At 46.7% G+C, this 20,768-nt stretch overlaps 1 protein-coding gene across 2 annotated transcripts in view; it reads right to left on the bottom strand.

Annotated features, from left to right (window-relative positions):
* gfra2b (GDNF family receptor alpha 2b) overlaps positions 1 to 20,482 on the bottom strand; it is a 128,199-nt gene extending 107,717 nt beyond the window's left edge. For both annotated transcript variants that reach the window (XR_010094353.1, XM_063478934.1), the window contains exons 1-2: positions 19,780 to 20,482; positions 15,656 to 15,955 (exon numbers count right to left, since the gene is read on the bottom strand). Coding sequence is in view for 1 of the 2 variants with exons in the window: in XM_063478934.1 (XP_063335004.1) it covers positions 15,656 to 15,955; positions 19,780 to 19,852 (373 nt within the window). In the remaining variant the exon portion in view is untranslated. The remainder of the gene's footprint in view (positions 1 to 15,655; positions 15,956 to 19,779) is intronic.
* Between the last annotated feature and the right edge of the window lie 286 nt (positions 20,483 to 20,768).

The following is a 20,768-nucleotide window of genomic DNA, read 5'->3' as shown; positions in this document are numbered from 1 at the left end:
TTAACATATTTTGATAATTTGGCCTAAAGCAGCCTGGTTATCAGTCAGCATCCACGGACTGAACGAGAGCATCTCTCTCACTCACACACACACAGACACACACACAGATTCCTGTTAATCAGTAACACACAATCAAAATCCTAGATTTTTAGTGTGCACCCAGTAACTACAGCGGCTCAGCGAAAGGCCATAAACCGTATTTTATCTGCAATCTGCGGTCTTAGAAACGTTTGCTTTACAAGCTGTATGTGTGTTAAAATAACTGTTTTACTGAAAACGTATTTCTTTTGTTCCGTTTCCTGTTTGTAGTTCCTCCATCGTATACATTTGTGTGTGAGCGCGGTGTGCAGATGCAGTGCTCGGCTGTTGCTCCCGTGTTTCCCGGTGGTCTGCGCTGACGTGATAAATAACATGACTGCTGCTGCCCTCACCTGCAGGCTGCTGAATAATGTCTGAAATCATCAAGTCCACAAACAACACAAATTAGGATGGATGATGAGCTTTCTGAGCCGCCCGAATTGCGAGCGGTATTCAAACACAGCCGTTTTATCAGTGTGAAGTCTAAAGTAGGCCAGCGGAGAGGAGAGCCGAGCGCCTCACGCCTCCTAATTGAGATGTCACAGATTTGGCCTGTTTACCTCAGTGAGCGCGTGCTGCAGGAGGGTGGAAAATCTCTCTGGCACACAGGAGGCTGTGAATCCAGAATTAGGACCAAAATAAAATGTCTGCTGAACAGCAACGTGTTTAATAGACCCATCAGACAAACAGCATAGACGTCTGGTCCTGAAGACGGTACTGCATGTTTCAGATATCGGCTCTACAGACCAGCCAGAGCTCAAACTTTAGGTTCTGATCCTGATCGCTGTCTCACGGCAGAGAGGTGTGAGAGAGTCTGCACTGTTTTCATCTTCACACTTACTGCAGTAAATGAAACGCAGCACACTCCGAACTGCAGGTCAGAGGCTGCATTCACACAGACCCTCCAGCTAGGTGTTGTCCATGTTTCAGCCAATGAAAGCTGTAATCTTTGGGGATTCGGGGTTGGTCACAGTCCACCTGTGTTTGTAGAATTTCTGCTTATTTGGAAAAGCCAAATAAAAAAGCTATGGAAGGAAAACTGAGAGGTCAAATGAAACTTCATTTGACTGGCTCAGGCATCTCCATCAAAAAGGGCTCTTTGGTGGAGATGTTCTGGGCATGTCCAGGGCAGACCCAGGACATGTTGGGTTCCCCAACAAAGTCAAAGGATGTCCCTTCCACCAGTGCTTCTCAAGATCCAGAAAGTCATTGTGAACCACTTAGTTGCATTTTAGCCACATGTTTAACTAACAATGTCTCAGAAATTCCAGGACGTTAGCGTTCACATCAGTTCTCGTGTGGTTCTCCTGTAAAAACATTCGGGCTTGCCAAACAGGTGAATCTTACTGTAAGGGGTGGAGATGTGAACCACGGCCCGTCTGGCTGGGATGCGGTGTGGTCTTTGTGGCTGTAAAACTGGAAGTGATTCACAGCCATGCAGTAACCCTTGATCCTAGAAAGTGAGCCACATTCAACAAGATCATGTGATTCTGGGCAAAACAGCCGCTGGTGGCGCAAAGTGGGTGGGACCTAGGGTTGAGCAATTGGACAAATATATCCACTATAGACGATAGGATCATTTTTACAAGGACGATTTATTTATTTATTTGCCGTTTGCTATTAGTTAGTTAGTTTACTAATTAGTTAGTTTGCTATTATTGTTGCTTGAAGCTAACAGAAGCAGTCATCAGAAATTATTAACAGCGCTGTTTTAACGGCACCCTCCTTCAGCTGCGAGCAAACGCACCCTCCTCAGACTGCGCCCAAATGCAGCAGCAATTCATTTACTCAAACTCATAACAGAAAGAAAGAACGGCAGTAGCCTATGTTAAGAAAAAACAAAAATATTTTATTTAAATAAAAAAACACAATGGTGGTGAAGGAAACAAAGAGAAACTGGCTTCTTTTTCCACTATAACTGTGTTTACAGGCTGTTCCATTGTTTATCTGTCTTACACACTCGGCCAAACAACAAATACAAAATTAAATAAAAACTATGTTAAAAGTCAAAATGTCTCTTCCAGTGAAAATAAAAAAATATCTCTGACATAAAGTTAAGTCTTTTGTGCAGTTTGGCGCATCTCAAACAAATAAATGAATAATCCAAAAAGTAGCTATGTTAATACTGAAACAAACAAGAAAAGAAGGTAAAATATTCCCTCCAAACAAAACTTATAAATTATTCCATCCTAGGCATCCAGGTAAGCCTGGTGGGTCGCCGGGAGGCTCCAGTTGAGGGGTGGGTACTGTCATGGTCCCCGTGTCTGCCCAGCCAGCCCCGCAAGGCTACATGTGTTTTTGTTTTGCTCTTTCTCCTTCGCCGCTCTGCCTGGGCGGAGCTCACTGCGGTCTCCCGCTCTTGGCCCACACACCTGTTCACTATTGTGTTGCCATTATGTGTCTACCATTTAAGGCTGGGACACAGACCTTCTCATCACTGGATGATTGCGCGAGACACATTAGTGATCCTCTCTAGCTCTTGTGAACGTTAGCTTGTGTAAGATTCGTGACTTTGTGTAACCTGCCTTTCCTGTGTGATAGTTTCCCCCCCGGACCCGTGACCTCCCCGCTGTGTGGACGTGTGTGTGTTGGAGTATAGGAGAAGAGAACGAGTGCAAGAGAGTTTTCCCCTGGACCTTTCCCTTGGACCCTCGGAACCCCGGATTTTCCCCCACTGTATATATTCTGCACTTGGTGTTTGTAAATAAACTCTGTGTTTGGAACTGACAACCTGCTCTGCGCTTGAGTCCCTGCAACAGTTTGTGACAGAATCATCCAGCCACAAAAATGGACTCAGCAGATTCAGCGACCTCGACCCCCACTCTCGCCACATTGGCAGCGATGCTGGAGCGTCAGGAGCAAATGTTTATCCACATTCGAGGTGAGCTTGCAAACCTCACGCAGGCTGTGGCCCAGCAAACACCTCTGGCGGTGAATCCACCCGCCGCCGCACCCCCACAGGAGACGCCAGCACCAGTCGTAAGTGCCACACCACCAGCTCCTACACCTGTTCTATTAGACAGATTTCTCCCTACACCTAGGGCTTTTTCTGGAGAACTTGGTAAATGCACTGGTTTCCTCACTCAATGTTCCCTCCAGTTTCGTCAGCAGCCGCAAGTTTTTTCTAGTGATGGTGCTAAAATTGCTTATATTGTCCAGTTACTCCATTATCGCGCACTGACCTGGGCGCAAGCAGTGCTTCACGCTACCCCTGAAATGTCCTTTTCTGACTTCCTTGATAAATTTTAAAATGTGTTTGACAAAAAGTCCACTGCAGCCGCCGCTGGCCAACGCTTACTCGCTCTCAAACCAGGTAAGAGGAGCATGGCCAATTTTTCTATGCTCTCTTCCACTTTGGCTGAGCAGATGAAATGGGGGGAAAAGCCACTCAAGAGTGCTTTACTGATTAACATTATTGATGAACTCAAAAATGAACTGATGCTTCGTGAATTGCCTTCCTCCCTAGATGCTCTCATGACCCTGTGTATTCGAGTGGACAATCGAGTACGCGCGCACTGGAGTTCACACGCACCCTCCCGTTATGAACCTCTGGGGCTTCACGGACCTTCCACAGCGGCTCGTGGGCGCGCGAATCTGACGCCAGTGAAGAGGAGGAGGAGCCCATGCAGCTGGGACGCTCACGGCTTTCGCCCATGAAACGCCAACGCCGTTTCGCCACCGGTGAGTGCGTTTATTGCGGCCGCAAGGGTCACTCAGTTTCCTCCTGCCCAGCACTGGCAAAAGGGCGCACCCACCAGTAATAGAGAGGGTACTAGTGGGCGATCTGTCGAGCGAGAGTCCTCTCCCCAGACTCCTTTTGCCTGCTAAACTATGTGTTCAGACTGTGTCCCATTCTTTCTCAGTTCTTATCGATTCTGGGGCGGAGCAGAATTTCATTGACACCTCGCTCGCCGCTAAACTGAACATCACACTAGAGTCACTGCCGAACCCCCTCCGTGTTCACGCACTGTCAGGTCATTACCCATGTTTCAGAGCCTCTCTCTCCCTCCCTTTCAGGCAATCACACAGAGAGAGTTTGTTTTTTTGCATTTAAGCCACCACTCACCCCACTAGTGTTAGGCCACCCCTGGCTTGTGCTCCACAACCCGCACATAGACTGGGAGAAAGGGGGAATAATGGGATGGAGTGTCAATGCTTTGCCTCCGGGCCGCCACTCCACCCATCTTGCCACAGCCCACTAATGCTCCGCTCGACTCCCCGGACCTTTCAGCGGTCCCGCGGTTTTACCACGACTTGCCGGACGTGTTTTGTAAAGATCGGGCGCGGTCCCTCCCCCCCACCACCCGTACGATTGCGCTATCGATCTCCTCCCCTCAGCCCCGTTGCAGTCCAGCCGGCTGTACAGCCTCTCCCGGCCCGAGAGAGATGCCATGGAGCGCTACATCACGGAGTCGCTCGCGGCAGGCTTGATTCGCCCTTCCTCTTCACCTGTCACGGTCAAGTTTTTCTTTGTGGCTAAAAAGGATAAGTCTCTGCGGCCGTGCATAGATTATCGGGGCCTGAACCAGATCACTGTGAAAAACAAGTATCCTTTGCCGTTGCTTTCCTCCGCCTTTGAGCTGCTTCAAGGCATAACTGTTTTTAGCAAGCTGGATTTGCGCAATGCTTACCATCTGGTGCGCATCAGGGAGGGGGATGAGTGGAAAACTGCATTCAACACCCACTTGGGCCACTTTGAATACCTCGTGATGCCTTTTGGTCTAACCAATGCTCCCGCAGTGTTCCAAGCCATGGTTAATGATGTGCTCTGTGACTTTGTCAACCGTTGTGTTTTTGTGTACCTGGATGACATGCTTATCTTTTCAAAGATGCTTGCGGAGCACCAAGTTCACGTGAGGCAGGTCCTCAAATGCCTTCTGGAGAACCGGCTCTTTGTGAAGGGGGAAAAGTGCAAGCTCCACGTGACCTCGATGGTTTTTCTGGGCTATATCATCGAGAGGGGGAACTTAAGGACCGACCCTCCAAATCGTCGGCAGCTGCAACGTTTTTTGGGATTTGCAAACTTTTACAGGCAATTCATTAGTGATTTCAGTAGAATCACTCTCCCACTCACTAAACTTACTTCTCCCACAGTTTCTTTCCAGTGGGATTCCGCTGCGCAGCATGTCTTCACCCTGCTCAAGGAGAGGTTTTCTACAGCGCCCAGCGCGTCAACCGGACCTCACCCGGCAGTTTATTGTGGAGATGGATGCATCGGACTCCGGAGTGGGAGCGGTCCTGTCCGAGCAGGAGGATGGTAAGCTCCACCCATGTGCCTTCTACTCTTGCCACCTCTCTCCCGCAGAATGTAATTATGACATCGGAGACTGGGAACTACTGGCCATCAAGCTCGCCCTAAGGAGTGGAGGCACTGGTTGGAGGGAGCAGCGCAGCCATTCATCATGTGGACAGATCATAAGAACCTGGAGTACCTTCGTTCAGCCAGACGCCTCAACTCCCGGCAGGCCAGGTGGGGTTTGTTTTTTACCCGCTTTGATTTCACTATCACCTACAGGCCGAGGTCACGGAATGTGAAGCCGGACGCCCTTTCCCGGCAGTTCGCCAGCACGGAGGAGGAATCGGACCCTGGACCCATCTTCCCGTCCGCCTGTGTTATTGGGGCAGTTTCATGGGAGATCGAGTCGCTCATCCAGGAGGCACAAGAATCTGAGCCGGACCCGGGAACCGGCCCGTCCGGCCGTCTCTTCATTCCTACATCTGTTCACCCTCAAGTTCTCCAGTGGGCTCACACCGCCCATTTCTCATGCCACCCGGGGGTCCTCCGCACTGTATCCTTCCTCCGACGCTACTTTTGGTGCCCCACTATAACAAAGGATACCAGGGAATATGTGTCAGCCTGTTCTACGTGCGCCCAGAATAAACTTTCCAACCGTCCTCCCCCGGGCCTTCTTCAGCCTCTCCGCACACCGGCTCGCCCATGGTCACATATCTCCCTGGATTTCATCACTGGATTACCGCCCTCTTCAGGTAACACCGCAATACTTACCATTGTTGACCATTTCTCCAAAGCCGCTCATTTCGTCGCCCTTCCAAAACTTCCCACGGCCCTGGAGACAGCTCGGCTCCTCACCGCCCACGTGTTCAGGCTCCACGGGATCCCCGAGGATGTCGTCTTGGACAGAGGGCCGCAGTTTACGTTCCTAGTGTGGAGGGAGTTCTGCGCCGCTCTGGGAGCAAAGGCCAGTCTCTCTTCCGGGTTTCACCCACAGAGTAATGGACAATCTGAGCAAGCTAACCAGGAGCTTGAGGCTGCCCTCCGCTGTGTCGCCTCCCATAACCAATCGACCTGGAGTGAACAGCTTCCGTGGATTGAATACGCGCATAACAGCCACACCTCCACCGCCACGGGCAAGTCTCCTTTTGAAGCATCCCTGGGATACCAACCGCCTTTGCTTCCTGCAATCGAAGGTGAACACACCGTTCCTTCTGTGCAGGCTCACAGGCCGTAGGTGCCGCCGTGCCTGGCGTGCGACTCGAGCCGCCCTACTCCGCACTAAAGAACGGAACAAGGCGCTCGCTGACCACCGTCAGACGCCAGCCCCGGCGTATGCTGTGGGACAACAGGTATGGCTGTCTACTCGCTTTGTGCCACTATGGGTCGAATCTAAAAAACTGTCAACCCAGTTCATTGGCCCTTTTGCCATAGACGCCATTGTTAACCCTGTGTCTGTTCACCTCAAGTTACCGCGCAACATGCGCATTCATAACGTGTTTCATTTGTCCCAGGTCAAGCCGGTGCTCTCCAGCCCGTTGTGTCCCCGCAACCGTTTGTGACATATTTGACAGGAAAACGAGCATGTTTACTTTATCGGGTTTTGGCAGTGTGTGCAGGTGGTTAACAATAGGTGGTGTTGAAAGACGCGTTCTGAAGGTTTCCTTGTGGCTGGTATACGCAGATATTTCCGTACCATGTGTGACATCAATGGGAAACATTTTTCATGCCTTTTCCACCAAGCCAGTGGATCGTCTTCTCCGTTTATGACCTCCTTGCTGAGATAACAGTCCATTTCTATCTGAGCCTTTTCCTCCAGTGTGAAATTTGGCAATTAGTTTGTCCAAACACAGAAATCAGTCCGTGCATGATTACATTGCTCCTCCCATCAAAAAGTCTGCACATGCGCGAATATATTGCCTATCCTCGGTTATTGGACTGACAATTGTCGCTTGGAAAATTTTTACATATTGCCCAACCGTAGTGGGACCTGAGGTAAACTTTTTGATACTTTAGCCCAGTGGTTCCCAAACATTTTTTGTTAGGCCCCCCTTTGTATTACAAGAAAAATCTTCGCGCCCTCCCACCACCTAACCACACACACACCTATATTTTGAGGTGTGAAATAAACTCCATCGCGGTTTATTTCACACCTCAAACATTTAGTGAACAATTAAGCAAATACGAGTAAACTGCAATAAATTACACGTAGCAATGAAATAAACTACTAATTCTTTTACACTACGTCCACACCTACATGGTATTTGTGAAAATGCAGCTGATTCTATGCGTTTGGGCCTTTCGTCCACACGTAAACGGCGTTTCGAAAAAACGAAAACGGCGATTTTTTAAAACTCAGTTTTTGCGTTTACGTGTGGACGAGGAATACAGAGTTCGTCACGCAACGTCAAAGGTATGTGCCTTTTTTCACGTCACGCTGTGCGCCACGTTATTGTTTACATGAGATGAATTGCAGAATGGCAGATAGAGACAAAATACTGTTACTGTTAATCTTCAGTTTTTACACGCTTACAAATACACACACGCAGTTACTGTCCCTCCATTTAGAAAGGCAGAGGCGCCACGGTGTCATTATTTTAAGTGTAGTTGTTTTTTCCTGTGTAATATTCAACATTGCTATCAATACATTTTTCAAAAATGCCTCTCTGTGCAAAATGGGTTTAAAAACATAAACAACTGTGGGATACTGTGATTTGGACAGGGGGAACAAATTGTGGCAGGATCAGCCTGATATTATTTGTATCCCACTGTAATTTTACTGTATAAAGGGTGAACATCTCCAAAATGTCAGGAGTAGTTATTTATTACAAGAAGTGTTTGTGAACTAAAAATAAAAAATGTGGGATACAGTTTGTCCGTGATTTGGAGAGCCCAGCGCGTGCTTCCAATGCAGGGAAAACTAATTCTATCACAGAGACCTACCTTGGCACTTGTGCAGGTGAAGCCAAAGGGAAGATATGCTTCATCATATTTTCTAGTCTTTGGCTTGGAAGGAGGTTGGTTTGGAAACATATTTGGCGATGCTTCATCTCCTGCTTTGCGTTTGTGTGGGAGCCCCGTCAAAAATCTGTTCATTATGCTAGCAGTGTCCAAGCGTTCTTTTTTTTTTTTCTCTTTTCATACCACGCCCCCCCTGTAATAGCTCTGCGCCCCCCCCCCTAGGGGGCGGGCCCCACACCTTGGGTACCTCTGCTTTAGCCAATCTGGTTCAAGCTACTACCAATGAGCAGGACATTATTCTGGGTCAAACAAAGGTCTGCAGGAAAGAAATCTGTGAACGTCTGGTCCAAGGCAAAAGTGCCATGAGAGCCATGAGGGAAGCAAACAAAATAAAATGATGGAGCTCAGACGTGTGTTGTTTTGTAACGAACTAACCTCCCTATGTTTTCCAGAAAAAAGTAGCTAAGGCCATTTTTCTCTCTGTTCTGGATTATGGCGATACGATTTATAGGCATGCCTCTGCAGCCGCTCTTAAGGCCCTCGATGCTGTTTATCCTTCTGCCCTCGGGCCCCGGCTTACAGTCATCATCACTGCATCTCAGATGGAAAAGCTGAATGGTGTTTTCTGTTTAAAGACGTGATGATTGTTTACCATTCTATATTACCTTTATGATAGAACAACTGCGGGTCCACTCACTGGTGCCCACCAAGAGGATGCTCTTGTAGCTCTCAGAGAATTAAATCACATTTCACCTTCTAGTCATACCTGACCACCTGAAATAATCCTACTCAAAAATCTGATACCATCAGGCCTCCGTAGACTAGTGCTTTACACGTTCACCTGACAAGCAAGAGCTCACAGATGGAAACCCATTCCTGGTAACCTGATTAGCTTTGCCATGGTTTTGTAATGTGTGCAACTATAGCTATGTCTTGCGAACAGATGTGTGTTGCAGGCCAAGTGATGAAATCCTCAATCATCAGTCCACCTTAATTCAGTGTAAATAAAATAAAGAAATATATTAACAGAATGACAGGCAAAATGTTAAACCAACAGATGATGCAGGTCTTTCCACAGGTGAGTCATGGTGACATCACAGTCGTCATCATCATAGCTACTGTGGTAATAGATTTATTCAGCATCTCTAACCATATCCAGGTTTTTATTCTCTGCCTCAATTTCTGATAATTTGTAAGTTTCCTTCTCCTATTAAGGTGCTTCCACTCACCTCCTTCACATTCACAGTGCACATAATAACAGGTGGGAGGAAACCTCTGAGAGTCTCTGTCACCCCACTTTGTTCCTCCTGGGTGAGTGTTTCCTCTGCAGCCCTCAAAGAACGAATAATGAAAAGAATGCCAGAGGAAAAGCTTTCAGGAAAGACTCCAGTCCTCCGTCTCTGGACTCGGCACTCTCCACCCACAACCAATTTTCTGTCCCTCAGCTCATTACTCATTTCCACCCTTCCCTTCAACACCTTCCCGGCAGCTCTCGGAGGATCTGCCGGGCAGAGAGACGCACTGGAGAGTCTGCAAAGTGAAACCTGGATGCTGCCGTCAATCACAGCTCTCCTAATTAAGCCACAGGCTGCTGATTTACTCAAGTGACTCACAAAGACCATATTTAAGACTAAGTGAAAGACTCTGTATCAGACTATGAAAGCAGCGTCACGCAGGAGTGAACTACGTGTAATTAGCAATTTAAACACATTTCCAGAGCATGCTGGTATTTCAGAGACAGTTATCTGCAAACATATTCAACCATTTCACTTCTGACTCTTTTCTCTTTCTGTGCTCTGAACAAAAATATTTGGAAGAAAAGAAACGATTACAGGCTGTTGCTGGAACGCAGGTGGGCTCGGTACAGAAACCAAAACCACAGTGAGGCAATAAACTAAACAATAAACCCTCAGAAATACAATGACAAGTAAAGACTTCATCACATATTAAAGACTACATTCAGGACTGAAGACGCACTCAGAGAGGATGTGGCAGCATTATTTCTGAAAGTTAGCATCACACAGTGACCGAGTCTTCGCCCCTCTACATGAACTTTAATAACAATTAAAGTAAATCTTCGACTAAAAACACACAAATAACCTCCTTGGTGGAAGCATTGCAGCCTCGAGAGGAAAACCCTTCACGGAAATATGTAGAAATGTCTGGAAGGTCTCCTGAACACAGCGCTGAGCCCAGCAGTGAGCAGAGATTAGACTGAAATTTACAGAATTAGGCCTAAAGACAAGACTCAGGTCTAAATGTAACACTAAGGACTAGATGATCTCCGTGAGGCCCTCAGCGACCCCAACCTCTCATTTCCAAAACAAAAGACATTTCGTTGTGTGTTAGTTTCAAGGTTTATTTTTTATTAGCAGCCAAAAATCCAATAATCTGACAGGACTAATCCTGATTAGGTTGGAATTTACTGATGATGATTTAGGCCAGAATAACACATAAAGACTTGGTTAAAAACTTTAGACTGGATTAAACGTGTAAGAATGAAAATCAGACTAAAGACCAAGTTTGAGACCGAGAACTAATTTTAACATGAATCAGATTAAAAACCTAAGAGTAGATTAAAGATCTCAAACTGGATGTCTGCTGCACACTTTAGTTTCACTCCTGTGTTTGTAGATTTTCTGTGTGTGTGATGTAACAGTCATTGTAAAATTTGTAGTATTATTATTATTACTATCATTATTATCATTATTTCTTAGTGACATTTTTGTTGTTGTTCTTCTTTTTATTATTATTATTATTATCATTATGTAGTTAAAGACTGGCTCCTCTGATGACCACAGCTCTGAGTTTTGAACCTCTCTCCTAAATCCAGGCTCTCCAGGCACATAAACACAGGCTGAACCTCGTACTGGGAGAAACTTCGGAGTCTTTTCAGTCTCACCTGTTCTTCCTCCTGACTTCTATTATAAGTTTTAAGCTGAAAAGCCAACACATCCCCTCCTGCCCGTCATGCATGAACGAGACAAACAGTGCAAGAGAAAATCTTTTGTTCAGTGTCACATGAAAGAAAAATATAGCTGGAAGCCAAAACTGCAGGAGCACAATTTCTATAAACCCATCAGAAGCAGGATGTAATTAAGCGAGCAGCAGATGAACTTTCCTGTGAGAAACCTTTTAAAGCTTCTTTGTAGTCACGCTGACGTTCGTAGCAATCTGCACAGACTGCTGCCATGTTCAAATCATTTTTAAGATTCATGACTCAAGGCTGCGCGCCACATCAAGCCATTTACCTGCACCCTTGAAATCCTGCTCATTAGCTAAAAGTGCACAAACACTGTTTGAGTTTTTAACTTTGAGTTGTCACCTTGTTCAAGGTTTGGAGAGGACTGTAGCCTCTGATGCGACAGCTTTGTAGGATCATCATCCCTCATAGCCACTAAAAAACATAACTATTGATTCAATTCAATTTTATTTTCAATTTTATATATAGCACCAAGAAAAACAGTCACCTCAAGGTGTTTTAATACTGTAAGGTAAAGACCCTACAGGATTACAGAAAAATCCCAACAATCACATGACCCCATGTGAGGAAGTACTTTGGCAACAACATGAAGGAAAAACTCCCTTTTAACAGGAAGAAACCTCCAGCAGAACCAGGCTCGGGGAGGGGAGGAAGATGGGACATTAAATAACTGAGCTGGTGCAAGTTACATCACATGGACAGATGAGGTATCTTATAATAAACACACTCCACTGGTTACCAAATAACTTCTTCAAAAACAAACTGTGTGCAGTCACCATGGTAACCCAAACCAGGACCTCACCAGTTCATCCTAGGGTTGGGCAATATGTAAAAATTTTCCAACCCACAATCGTCAGTCCAATAATCGACCATGGGCGATATATTCGCAGACTTTTTGATGGGTGGAGCAATGTAATCATGCACGGACTGATTTGCACATTTACAACACAGAAGAAGTCCAAACATGGATGAACTAATTTCCCCCAAAAAATTAGGGCTGTCAGCGTTAACGCGGTCATCACGATTAACACGATTAACACGATTAAAATTTTTAACGCTTTCAACCCATCTGGAGTGCAGAATGAACAAACTTTGGACAAACTGCCTGAAATGCATTGACAGAGACATTTCAGGGATTTTGACTCAGTAGCGTCGGATTAACAATTAACCCTCCAGATGGGTTAATTATTAATCGCGTTAGTCAGCGCTGACAGCACTAAAAAAAATATAAAGTCGCCAATTTGGGATTTCTTTGGCTTTAAACCAGATGAAAGAGGTAAACCTAAGGATGTAACCAAAGTGGTGTGCCGCTTGTGCAGACGTATAGTGCGAGCAAAGTACTCAAACACGACTAATTTGCATGAGCATGTACGTGTTCACCATCCGGCTGAGTATGCGGCGATCACTAGCTTCTGCAGCTCCATCAACAAGCATTTGGGCACAGTCTGAGGAGGGTGCATTTGCTCACAGATGAAAGAGGATGCTGTTAAAACGGTGCTTTTTTTTCTGTTGACTGCTTCTATTAGCTCCATCATTATTAGCAAACTTACTCATGGGCAAATAAATAAATAAATCTCCCCTGTAAAAATTATAGTCAATATATTCGTCCAATCGCCCAACCCTAGTTCATCCAGGTGTCCATCATCAGGCTAAGTAACCAGGTAATCCTCAAACATCTCACCAAACCTGGACACCCATCTTCTGTACCTCCCCAGGAGGCTTCCAGCTCTTCTGAAAGAGGACAGCAACAGGCCGACTTCTGTCAAATACTTTCAAGTCATTCAGACGCACAGTCGCCTCTACTGAAGCTCCGTGTTGGGAGCTTGATGGTTTCTGAACTCTGCAAGCTTTACCATTAAGTGTGAAGTCATGGCTCCTGTTTCCTTTTCCTCTGCTTTTGTGCAAGTTGGGCCCAGTTGAGTACTGACTTTCAGTTCCACCTCCTCTCAGGATCCAAACTGGACATATTCTGTGACAGCTAGCATCATAATTTTCACGCTCAGGTCCTGCCTTTGAATAAACTCAGTGTTTCTGGTCATCAGCCTCTAGCAGGGCTAGAGGATTGATCAGATTATAATTTGGCTTTTAGAGATGATGGAAACAAGGCAAGCTCATTTGATTTTGTGTAATAAACCAAACGCTCCCTTTGCCCCTCCCTAAAAGTCATTCACTGTTGGTTCAGCTTGAGCTAAAAGTCACTAAAAGAAAGATTTTAGTGAACAAGATCAGTGCAGAGGAAATAATAAAGGTTTGGAAGATCATTAAGGACTGCACATGACTTTGTTTCTGGATCTCAAAGCATTTCTCACTGGTCCACCTTCAGCTGTGTGCGACCAAGATGTTTGATCACCAGGTTAAGATGTGATGCTTTAATGCAAAAAGACTCTGAAACACACTGCAGAGCTCAGACACACGAACACAGCATGAAGGAAAGCCACGTGCGGTGTTAGTGGGTATAGATATTTGCTCTGCTGCGTCTCAGACAGCATGTTTGTGTTTCTGTACATTACAACTTTGTCAGGCTTAAACACACGGCCTGTGTGTGGCCGCACAGCGTTGAGTGTGTGTGTGTGAGCGCCTGTGTGTGTGTGTGTGATGTGGAGGCTTTGCTAGCTTTGCTGGCACTACAGAGACATCCTCAATGGAAAAGAGAACAAAGACAAAGGCTCTTAATGAGCTCTGCCACTGCCGAGACCTAAACTAGGCCAGCCAACGGGCCGTGTGCACGTGTGTGTGTGGCAGTGGGATGTGAACGAGCCACAGGCGTTATCCAGGTGACTGAGAACACAGCAGCTCTGCAGCGAGCGAGCGTTTCATGTGAGCGGCTCGTTTGTTGTGCTAAAATTCCCAAAGAAGCATCTCGGAAAGCCGACAGAGGCTCGTCTGTCGGCGCACCGCTGGAGCGCTCGCGATGGACACTTTAAAAGGATCAAAATCATTTTTAGGTTCCTCTGCAGAAAACCAAACAGCTAAACAAACACGCCGCCCTCCCTTTGTAAAATCACAAAGTCAGAGCTGACAAAGTTTGGAACACAGCCCCGGGTGAACCTCAGCGTGGCTGCAGGTTTATTTGGACTGAGAGTTTTGGGGTTTTGCAGATTTCAGTGAAACATGGCAGAGGAAGGGACGCCTGACGCCCACAGCCATCACACTGATGGCTGTAGGGGTCTGCAGGCAGCCTGGGGTACAGTGCTCTGCTGTATGAACTGTGTCTCATATACACCTGACCTGGATGTGATGAAGTCACATGTCGAATACATGCTGTGAAGCTATGCTACAGCTAGCTGTCTGTTATTATAGAAACTAAATGGTAGTAAAGCATCTTTACTCTGAGCCTTTACACAAGATTTACCGATAGATAAAATTAACACTCTTTGACTTCATGTATTTACAGCTAACTACCATCTGGATTTTAAAAATCATTAACTGAGTCCAGTCTGGGGGTCCATAAACACCAATCCCACTTTTGTCAACAGCCCAGCTCACACTCCACCCAACCCCAGTCCCTCTGAGGCGGTGGGCTCACTGAGCAGCAGATCCATGTTATTCAGGAGGTGTCCAACCAAGCCTCATGGACCCAAAACCAGGCGCTCGCCTTCAAAGATTGATGAACACATGGTTGGATGGACGGACAGATAGATGGTGGGATGGTTATCAATATCGGCCCTAAAACTCCAGCATCAATAATGAAATAATAGTTTGGTGAAATAAGAGTAATCTTAAAAAAAATAGCACAACCACGAGTCGATCTGAACCAGCAGCTGGCCCAGGTTAAAGGTCACCCACTAATCAACATGATTGCAGCAATTTTGTCAAACAATCAGTAATAATTCTCTCAAACCTGACCGCACAGACACGATCCCATCGTCATTAGATTCCGCGTGGCTCGTGCTGCTGAGAATTTCACTACGTCTACTGTCCATCATACATAAACAGCCAAAAAAACAACTCTGCCCAAGACGCAGAACCTGCAGAGATTGAGGGATCAGTGATGCTTCCCTGACAATCCAGAGGAGCATGAAGAATCCAGCCAATTCAAATTATACTGATGAAAAACAGCAGGGCTCGCACTGCAGACACAGTGTAACTCATCCATTCCCCATTCCTGTCAAATCTCTTCATACTCTGGTGATGATGTCTGAGCTTCTCCTGAATAAACACACTTCCTGTCACATCAGACTTCAGGCTGCTCCCCTGCACTCTCTCACGTCTTTACCTGCTGTTTGCAAATGCTCACTAAGTAAAACTTTCTCTACTTTCTGTCTGCCCTCCAGGCCAACAGACGACCTCAACGTGTGAAGAGAAGACCTGACATAAAAACACCAGCAAGCTGCTGTGCTCCATCGGCGGCAGCAGGAGGCTTCATTAGCTCTGGATAGGGCCCAGCACGGGAGGCTTACCCTCAGTCAGGCCCATGTGGATGCTCCAGTAGTTCTGCAGGCACTGCAGCTCCTTCTTCATGCCTCTCTTGCAGCGGCAGTCATAGAGCGGCGAGTCCTGCAGCACCTCCAGCGCCCCCTGGCACTCCTTGGAGGCCAGCATGGCGCTGCGCTCCTTGTCCCCACCCGACAGGCACTGGCGCATGATCCGGTAACGCGAGCTGCACTGGCTGTTCTGGTTGCACAGCTCGGAGGCTCGGACACAGTCCAGAGGTTCCCTCCAGCCAGGGGCACCGAGCTCCGAGTCACAAACGCACACATCTGCAGGAAAACAGGGAGAAGGCGGGAGTTAGACACAGAGGTGTTAGCTTCACTCACTTCCTGTTTACTTTTGTGATCATTTTATCTCTTTGCAGTCACTTTGTGTCTCATTAGAGTCACCGTGTGTCTCTGCTCTCGTGTATGATCTTTTTGTTGCATTTTTGTGTGTGCTTATGGTCTTTTTAAATATTTTTCCAATATTTTTGTCTCTTTGTAGTTTTTGGCGCTTGTTTACTGTCACTTATTGCTTCTTTGTGATCTTTTTCTATCTCTTTAACATTTCAAACTAATCAGTTCAAACAGAGCTTGTTTAAAACTAAAAGTCAAAATATTTATGGGACTGTTGGTCAGATAAATGTGCATCTCTGCAGACTCAGGCAGGCTTTTCCTCTGGTGCAGGTGGAGGTGTGTCTGTATGCTTTGCCTCAGTTTCTCAGCTGTGACTCAGGATTGCAGATTGAAGGCTCAGTGCTGTTTCTCGGATGAGGTGATCTCTTGATAAGAAGCTGAGGATAAAGCCAGCACGTGTTCATAGAGCATCATATCATATATGTCTTCCTGTTGTAGGTTATTGTTGTTCCAGCGACCGTCAGCTGTGACAGAAACATATCAAACTGAAACAGGAAACATTAGAAGGCGTCGCGCGGATGTCCTCAAGAAAATATCCCACACTAATCCGGCTCCACATCTCCTCCAGGGCGCACAGACTCAGCTCCATCTGTGCCGAGCGTGGCCTTTGTCAGGCAGTTCAACAGCTTCCATCCAGCAGAGACAATAACATGCAGTTGAATCCAATTAAGTGAGCATCACAGGGACCAGATAAATGAATGTTTACCTGTCGGCAGCCGCAGATAGCAGGTGTGTGCGTTTCGTGGGATTTCAAGGGTTTTCAGAAACAGGAAGTGTGTGTGTGTGCTGCTGGAGTCATTATTTTAGAGACATAACATGCTGAACGCCAACAAACAACACGATCTGACAGTTAACTGGCACAAAACCAGGCAGGAGGGTAAAAGTAATCTATTACACTACATGCAGCTCTGTTTGGTGTCTTTGAGTGCTTCACCTTACAGAAGCGTGCGCAAAGCACCATAGTCTTCTTCGAAATTAAAAATGTAAAGCGCTGTAGTTCTCCTTCAAAATAAAAGTGCAAAGAGCTGCAGTTCTTCAAAATAAAAGTGCAAAACGCTATAGTTCTCCTTCAAAGTAAAAGTGCAAAGAGCTGCGGTTCTTCAAAATAAAAGTGCAAAGCACTGTAGTTCTCCTTCAAAGTAAAAGTGAAAGCGCTGCAGCACGCTCCTCCTTCTCTGCGATTCATAGTCCCACTCTGCACTTGAGGCAAAAATCAAACAGGCACCCAAACACTGATCGATGCAGAGCCTCTCTGACCTCAGCAGATGTGAAGTTCACATAAAAAATTATATTTTTCTGTTTCTTCTGTGAAATGTTTAAAACAGCGAGGAGAGCTCATCACACAGCAGGAGGCTTAATTCGCTTCCTGCAGGCTAAATCAGCTGTTCACCTTAATGCTGGATTGAAAGCACCATCAGCATCTCCACAGACTCGTCAGCATCAGTGACACGCCCTGACTGTGACCTCAGCAGGCTGGCAGGTCAGGGAGCGTCAGAAACTCTACCCACTGAGTGATGACCTGTGCCATTTTCCTTGTCCCTGGTACAGCTCCTGAAACCTCACATGTGGACCTGAAGCTGGGGATCACGGCTTTCACAGCGAGTAATCCAGACCATGAATGGTTGACCTCATGCTGTGGACGGATCATCTCACCCATTCTCTCGGCTGAAGTTTGGTTCGTTTGGCATCTTCTTTGTGCCTTCTGCCCATTGAGGGACCTCAAAGTGAACTTTCATTTAGGAAGATTTTCACCCTTATCCTCCATCTTCTCTGTGTTCATACGAGCTTAACCACAGCTCTGCAGGTAACGACTGATATACCTCAACCTGCCCTCCAAATATTGCTGCTGTTCAGTTTTTTCTTTCTGTCTAAAGTTATAGCAGGAAAATCCTTCAGTCAGAACATCTGGAGAGCATCTTTGGACCATTTCTAACTGTCAGATGTGTCTCAGAGCTTCCTGATTCTGGGATTTGAAGAAGACCATTAGGTGCTTGAGCTGAACTTGTTTTTGTCCTTGCAGATGTTTGAGCTCTCATCTGAAAGGCTTTACAGTTCAGAAACTGACGGCCGTCCCAGAGTTTGAGGTGGTGAGATCAGCAATGATGACGTGAAGAGCAGTGCAAAAACTAAAGCTAAGTCCACCTCTCGAAGAGGCAGCTGTTTCTTACAGGTGAGCTGTCTGTTACAGCCAGGTGGACCATTAACCCGTTACTCTCAACTAACCATGAACCTAAACTCTTTGTAATCCGTGTGAAAACATTCATGAACGAGGCTGTTACTGTGGGTTCATCCTCATCTTTATCTGTAATTCTATGGTCTGCAGTGAATACTGATGTCCCACACAGGCTGTGGTCCCTGAAGTCCTCCTTAATCCTCACAATCACTCGAGGAGGCTCTTCCTGTGCACCTGGTCTAAGGAGAGCACTGTGGAACCAAGCCACCTCAGAACAGGAGCTAGTGGAGCTGCTGGAGCTGGTGGACAACGCTACACCTTTAAGCTGACTGGACCGGGACTGACGCCTGAGACCTGAGCTGGCCTTCACTGAGCCTCCTATGATGAGTAACTGATGGAAGCTGTGAGACACTCTGCAGGCTCCCCTCATCTCACACTTTATCAGCACCTGACGCGATGCCTTCAGGGGACATCTGCACATTGTATCTGTAAAAAATAACCTGGGTGACTCTCCAGACTTTCCTGTGGTTGGTGCTAGGTCAGTAGGGCACCAGGCGCCCCCTGCTGGAACAGTGGGGTAAAATCCTGTGCTGCTCTCATGAAACATGCATTTAAACTCTGCAGAGACAAAAAAAAAAAAAAAAGGTGGCACGAAAAAACACGGCTCCACACTCTGTTTGTTCCACTGCAGACAGAAACGCTCCAGCACCACGAGCTTGTGTCACCCATCCCACAGCTCCACCTCAACAAGCTGCAACACATCAGACCAGCGCTCAGAACCAGGGGCAGAGGAACAGCTCCCACAGGTGCGGGCCACACAAAGAGCTAATTACTGGACCTCGGGGTAACGATGTGACCTTTCAGGGGTATGTGGATATTTGTGCAGCAGTAAAAAGTTCAGATTAAAATATTCAGGATCAGAACGAATGTTCCCGAGACCCGCTGTCCTCAGTCCTGGTATCAAGCACGGTAACAGCATCTTTTAGTAGAAGCTCACAGTAAGGCAGAGGTGTAGAAGTAGTCAAACCCCCAGGAGTACAAATAACTACACCCTGTCAGGGATAAAATGGCAGTACCTCAGAGAGTACTGCACCTGAAGATACTTCATTTACTGAATGTAACAAAGATGCTCCTTTATGGCTCTGATGAACAATAAACACTGAATAGAAACATAATAGAAATCCAAACGGAAAGTACAGCAGAGTACACACAGTACTCTGTACACCAAGTACTCTGTAAACACAGTACTCTGTACTATTCTAACACGTCACGGCTGGTACATGGGTCTGAGGGTAAGGGTGCGCGCTGTTTGTCTGCGGAGATTTAAAAAAGTTAACTTCATGCACTGCAACATTTTCACTTGTAATGGAGTATCTCTGTGAGTATCCGAGTACTCCTGCTGACGGTTACTCGGTGTTTCAGAGCACGAGAGCATCTTTAGACCCAGCTGACTGACAGAGGCGCAAACCGAGCCTCTGCCCTCACCTGTGCGCGTGCACGCGGGCAGCGGAGGCGTACTCACCGAGCACGAGTAGCAGGCAGACGATGCCGATTAGGATCATGTCGCGTGCTGCTGTAATCCCACAGGAAGTCATGGTTTTCTCGCTCTGAGCGTCGGGGTCTCTCACTCAATCTCTCCGCACATCGCGCGGACTGCCACCGACATAGTGGCGCGAGCACGAACCCCGGACACGGTGGGACCCCCGCTCCCACCCCGCCCTCCTGGGCTCACAGCAGCCCCGGCAGGGACGCAGAAGAAGACGAAGAAGAGTGGGAGTCCGGGCAGGAGCGCATGCTCCGGAGCGGCTCTCCCGGAGATGGAGCTCTGTCCTCGGTGCAGAACATCAGCTGCCCCCGATCACTCCGCAGCTGTACTCCAACTTTCCGGGCTCAATGTGACTCTGTCCGCTACTCTTCCTCCTCTTCGTCACACACACACAGACACACACCGGAGCTGCCCGGTGCGTAACGGCACGCGCGTCTCCCGCCGGTTAGATCCACTCCAGCAGCAGCCTCGTGCGTCTTTCAGCAAGCCCAGCGCGTGCGAGCACTGAGGAAAACCTCGAAACCTCCTTCTCCTCCTCCTCACCCCCTCCTCACCCGAAACTCAGACTCTCTTTCTCTCTCTCTTTCTCCCTTTCTCCGGGCGTCAAACGAGCGCCACGCACGCGCGTTTACTCCTTACGTTGACCCGGAGTGTGACCTCAGAGCAACGTCATCTGACTGAAAGACACGATCTGCTGTTACTGTAATGACTGTTTATTTATTTATCTTTTATTATTGAAAATGTCTCAGTTATTTTATATTTTAATCATAAATTTTATTTATATTAATTTTTTATTTACATATGAATGTATAGTTTTAATGTAATTATTTTGTTATTTTACATTTTAATTATTGTCATTATTAATTATTAATTTATTTTTATTCTTCGTTTTATTATTTACCTTTTTGTGTTGTAGTTATATTTTTCCTTATTTCCCTTTTTTAAACTTATAATTAAATTAAATT

This window comes from Pelmatolapia mariae, linkage group LG7 (assembly GCF_036321145.2).
Source record: "Pelmatolapia mariae isolate MD_Pm_ZW linkage group LG7, Pm_UMD_F_2, whole genome shotgun sequence".
Taxonomy (NCBI): domain Eukaryota; kingdom Metazoa; phylum Chordata; class Actinopteri; order Cichliformes; family Cichlidae; genus Pelmatolapia; species Pelmatolapia mariae.
The sequence above is the reverse complement of the archived record's forward strand: the minus strand, read 5'-3'. Positions and strand labels throughout refer to the sequence as shown.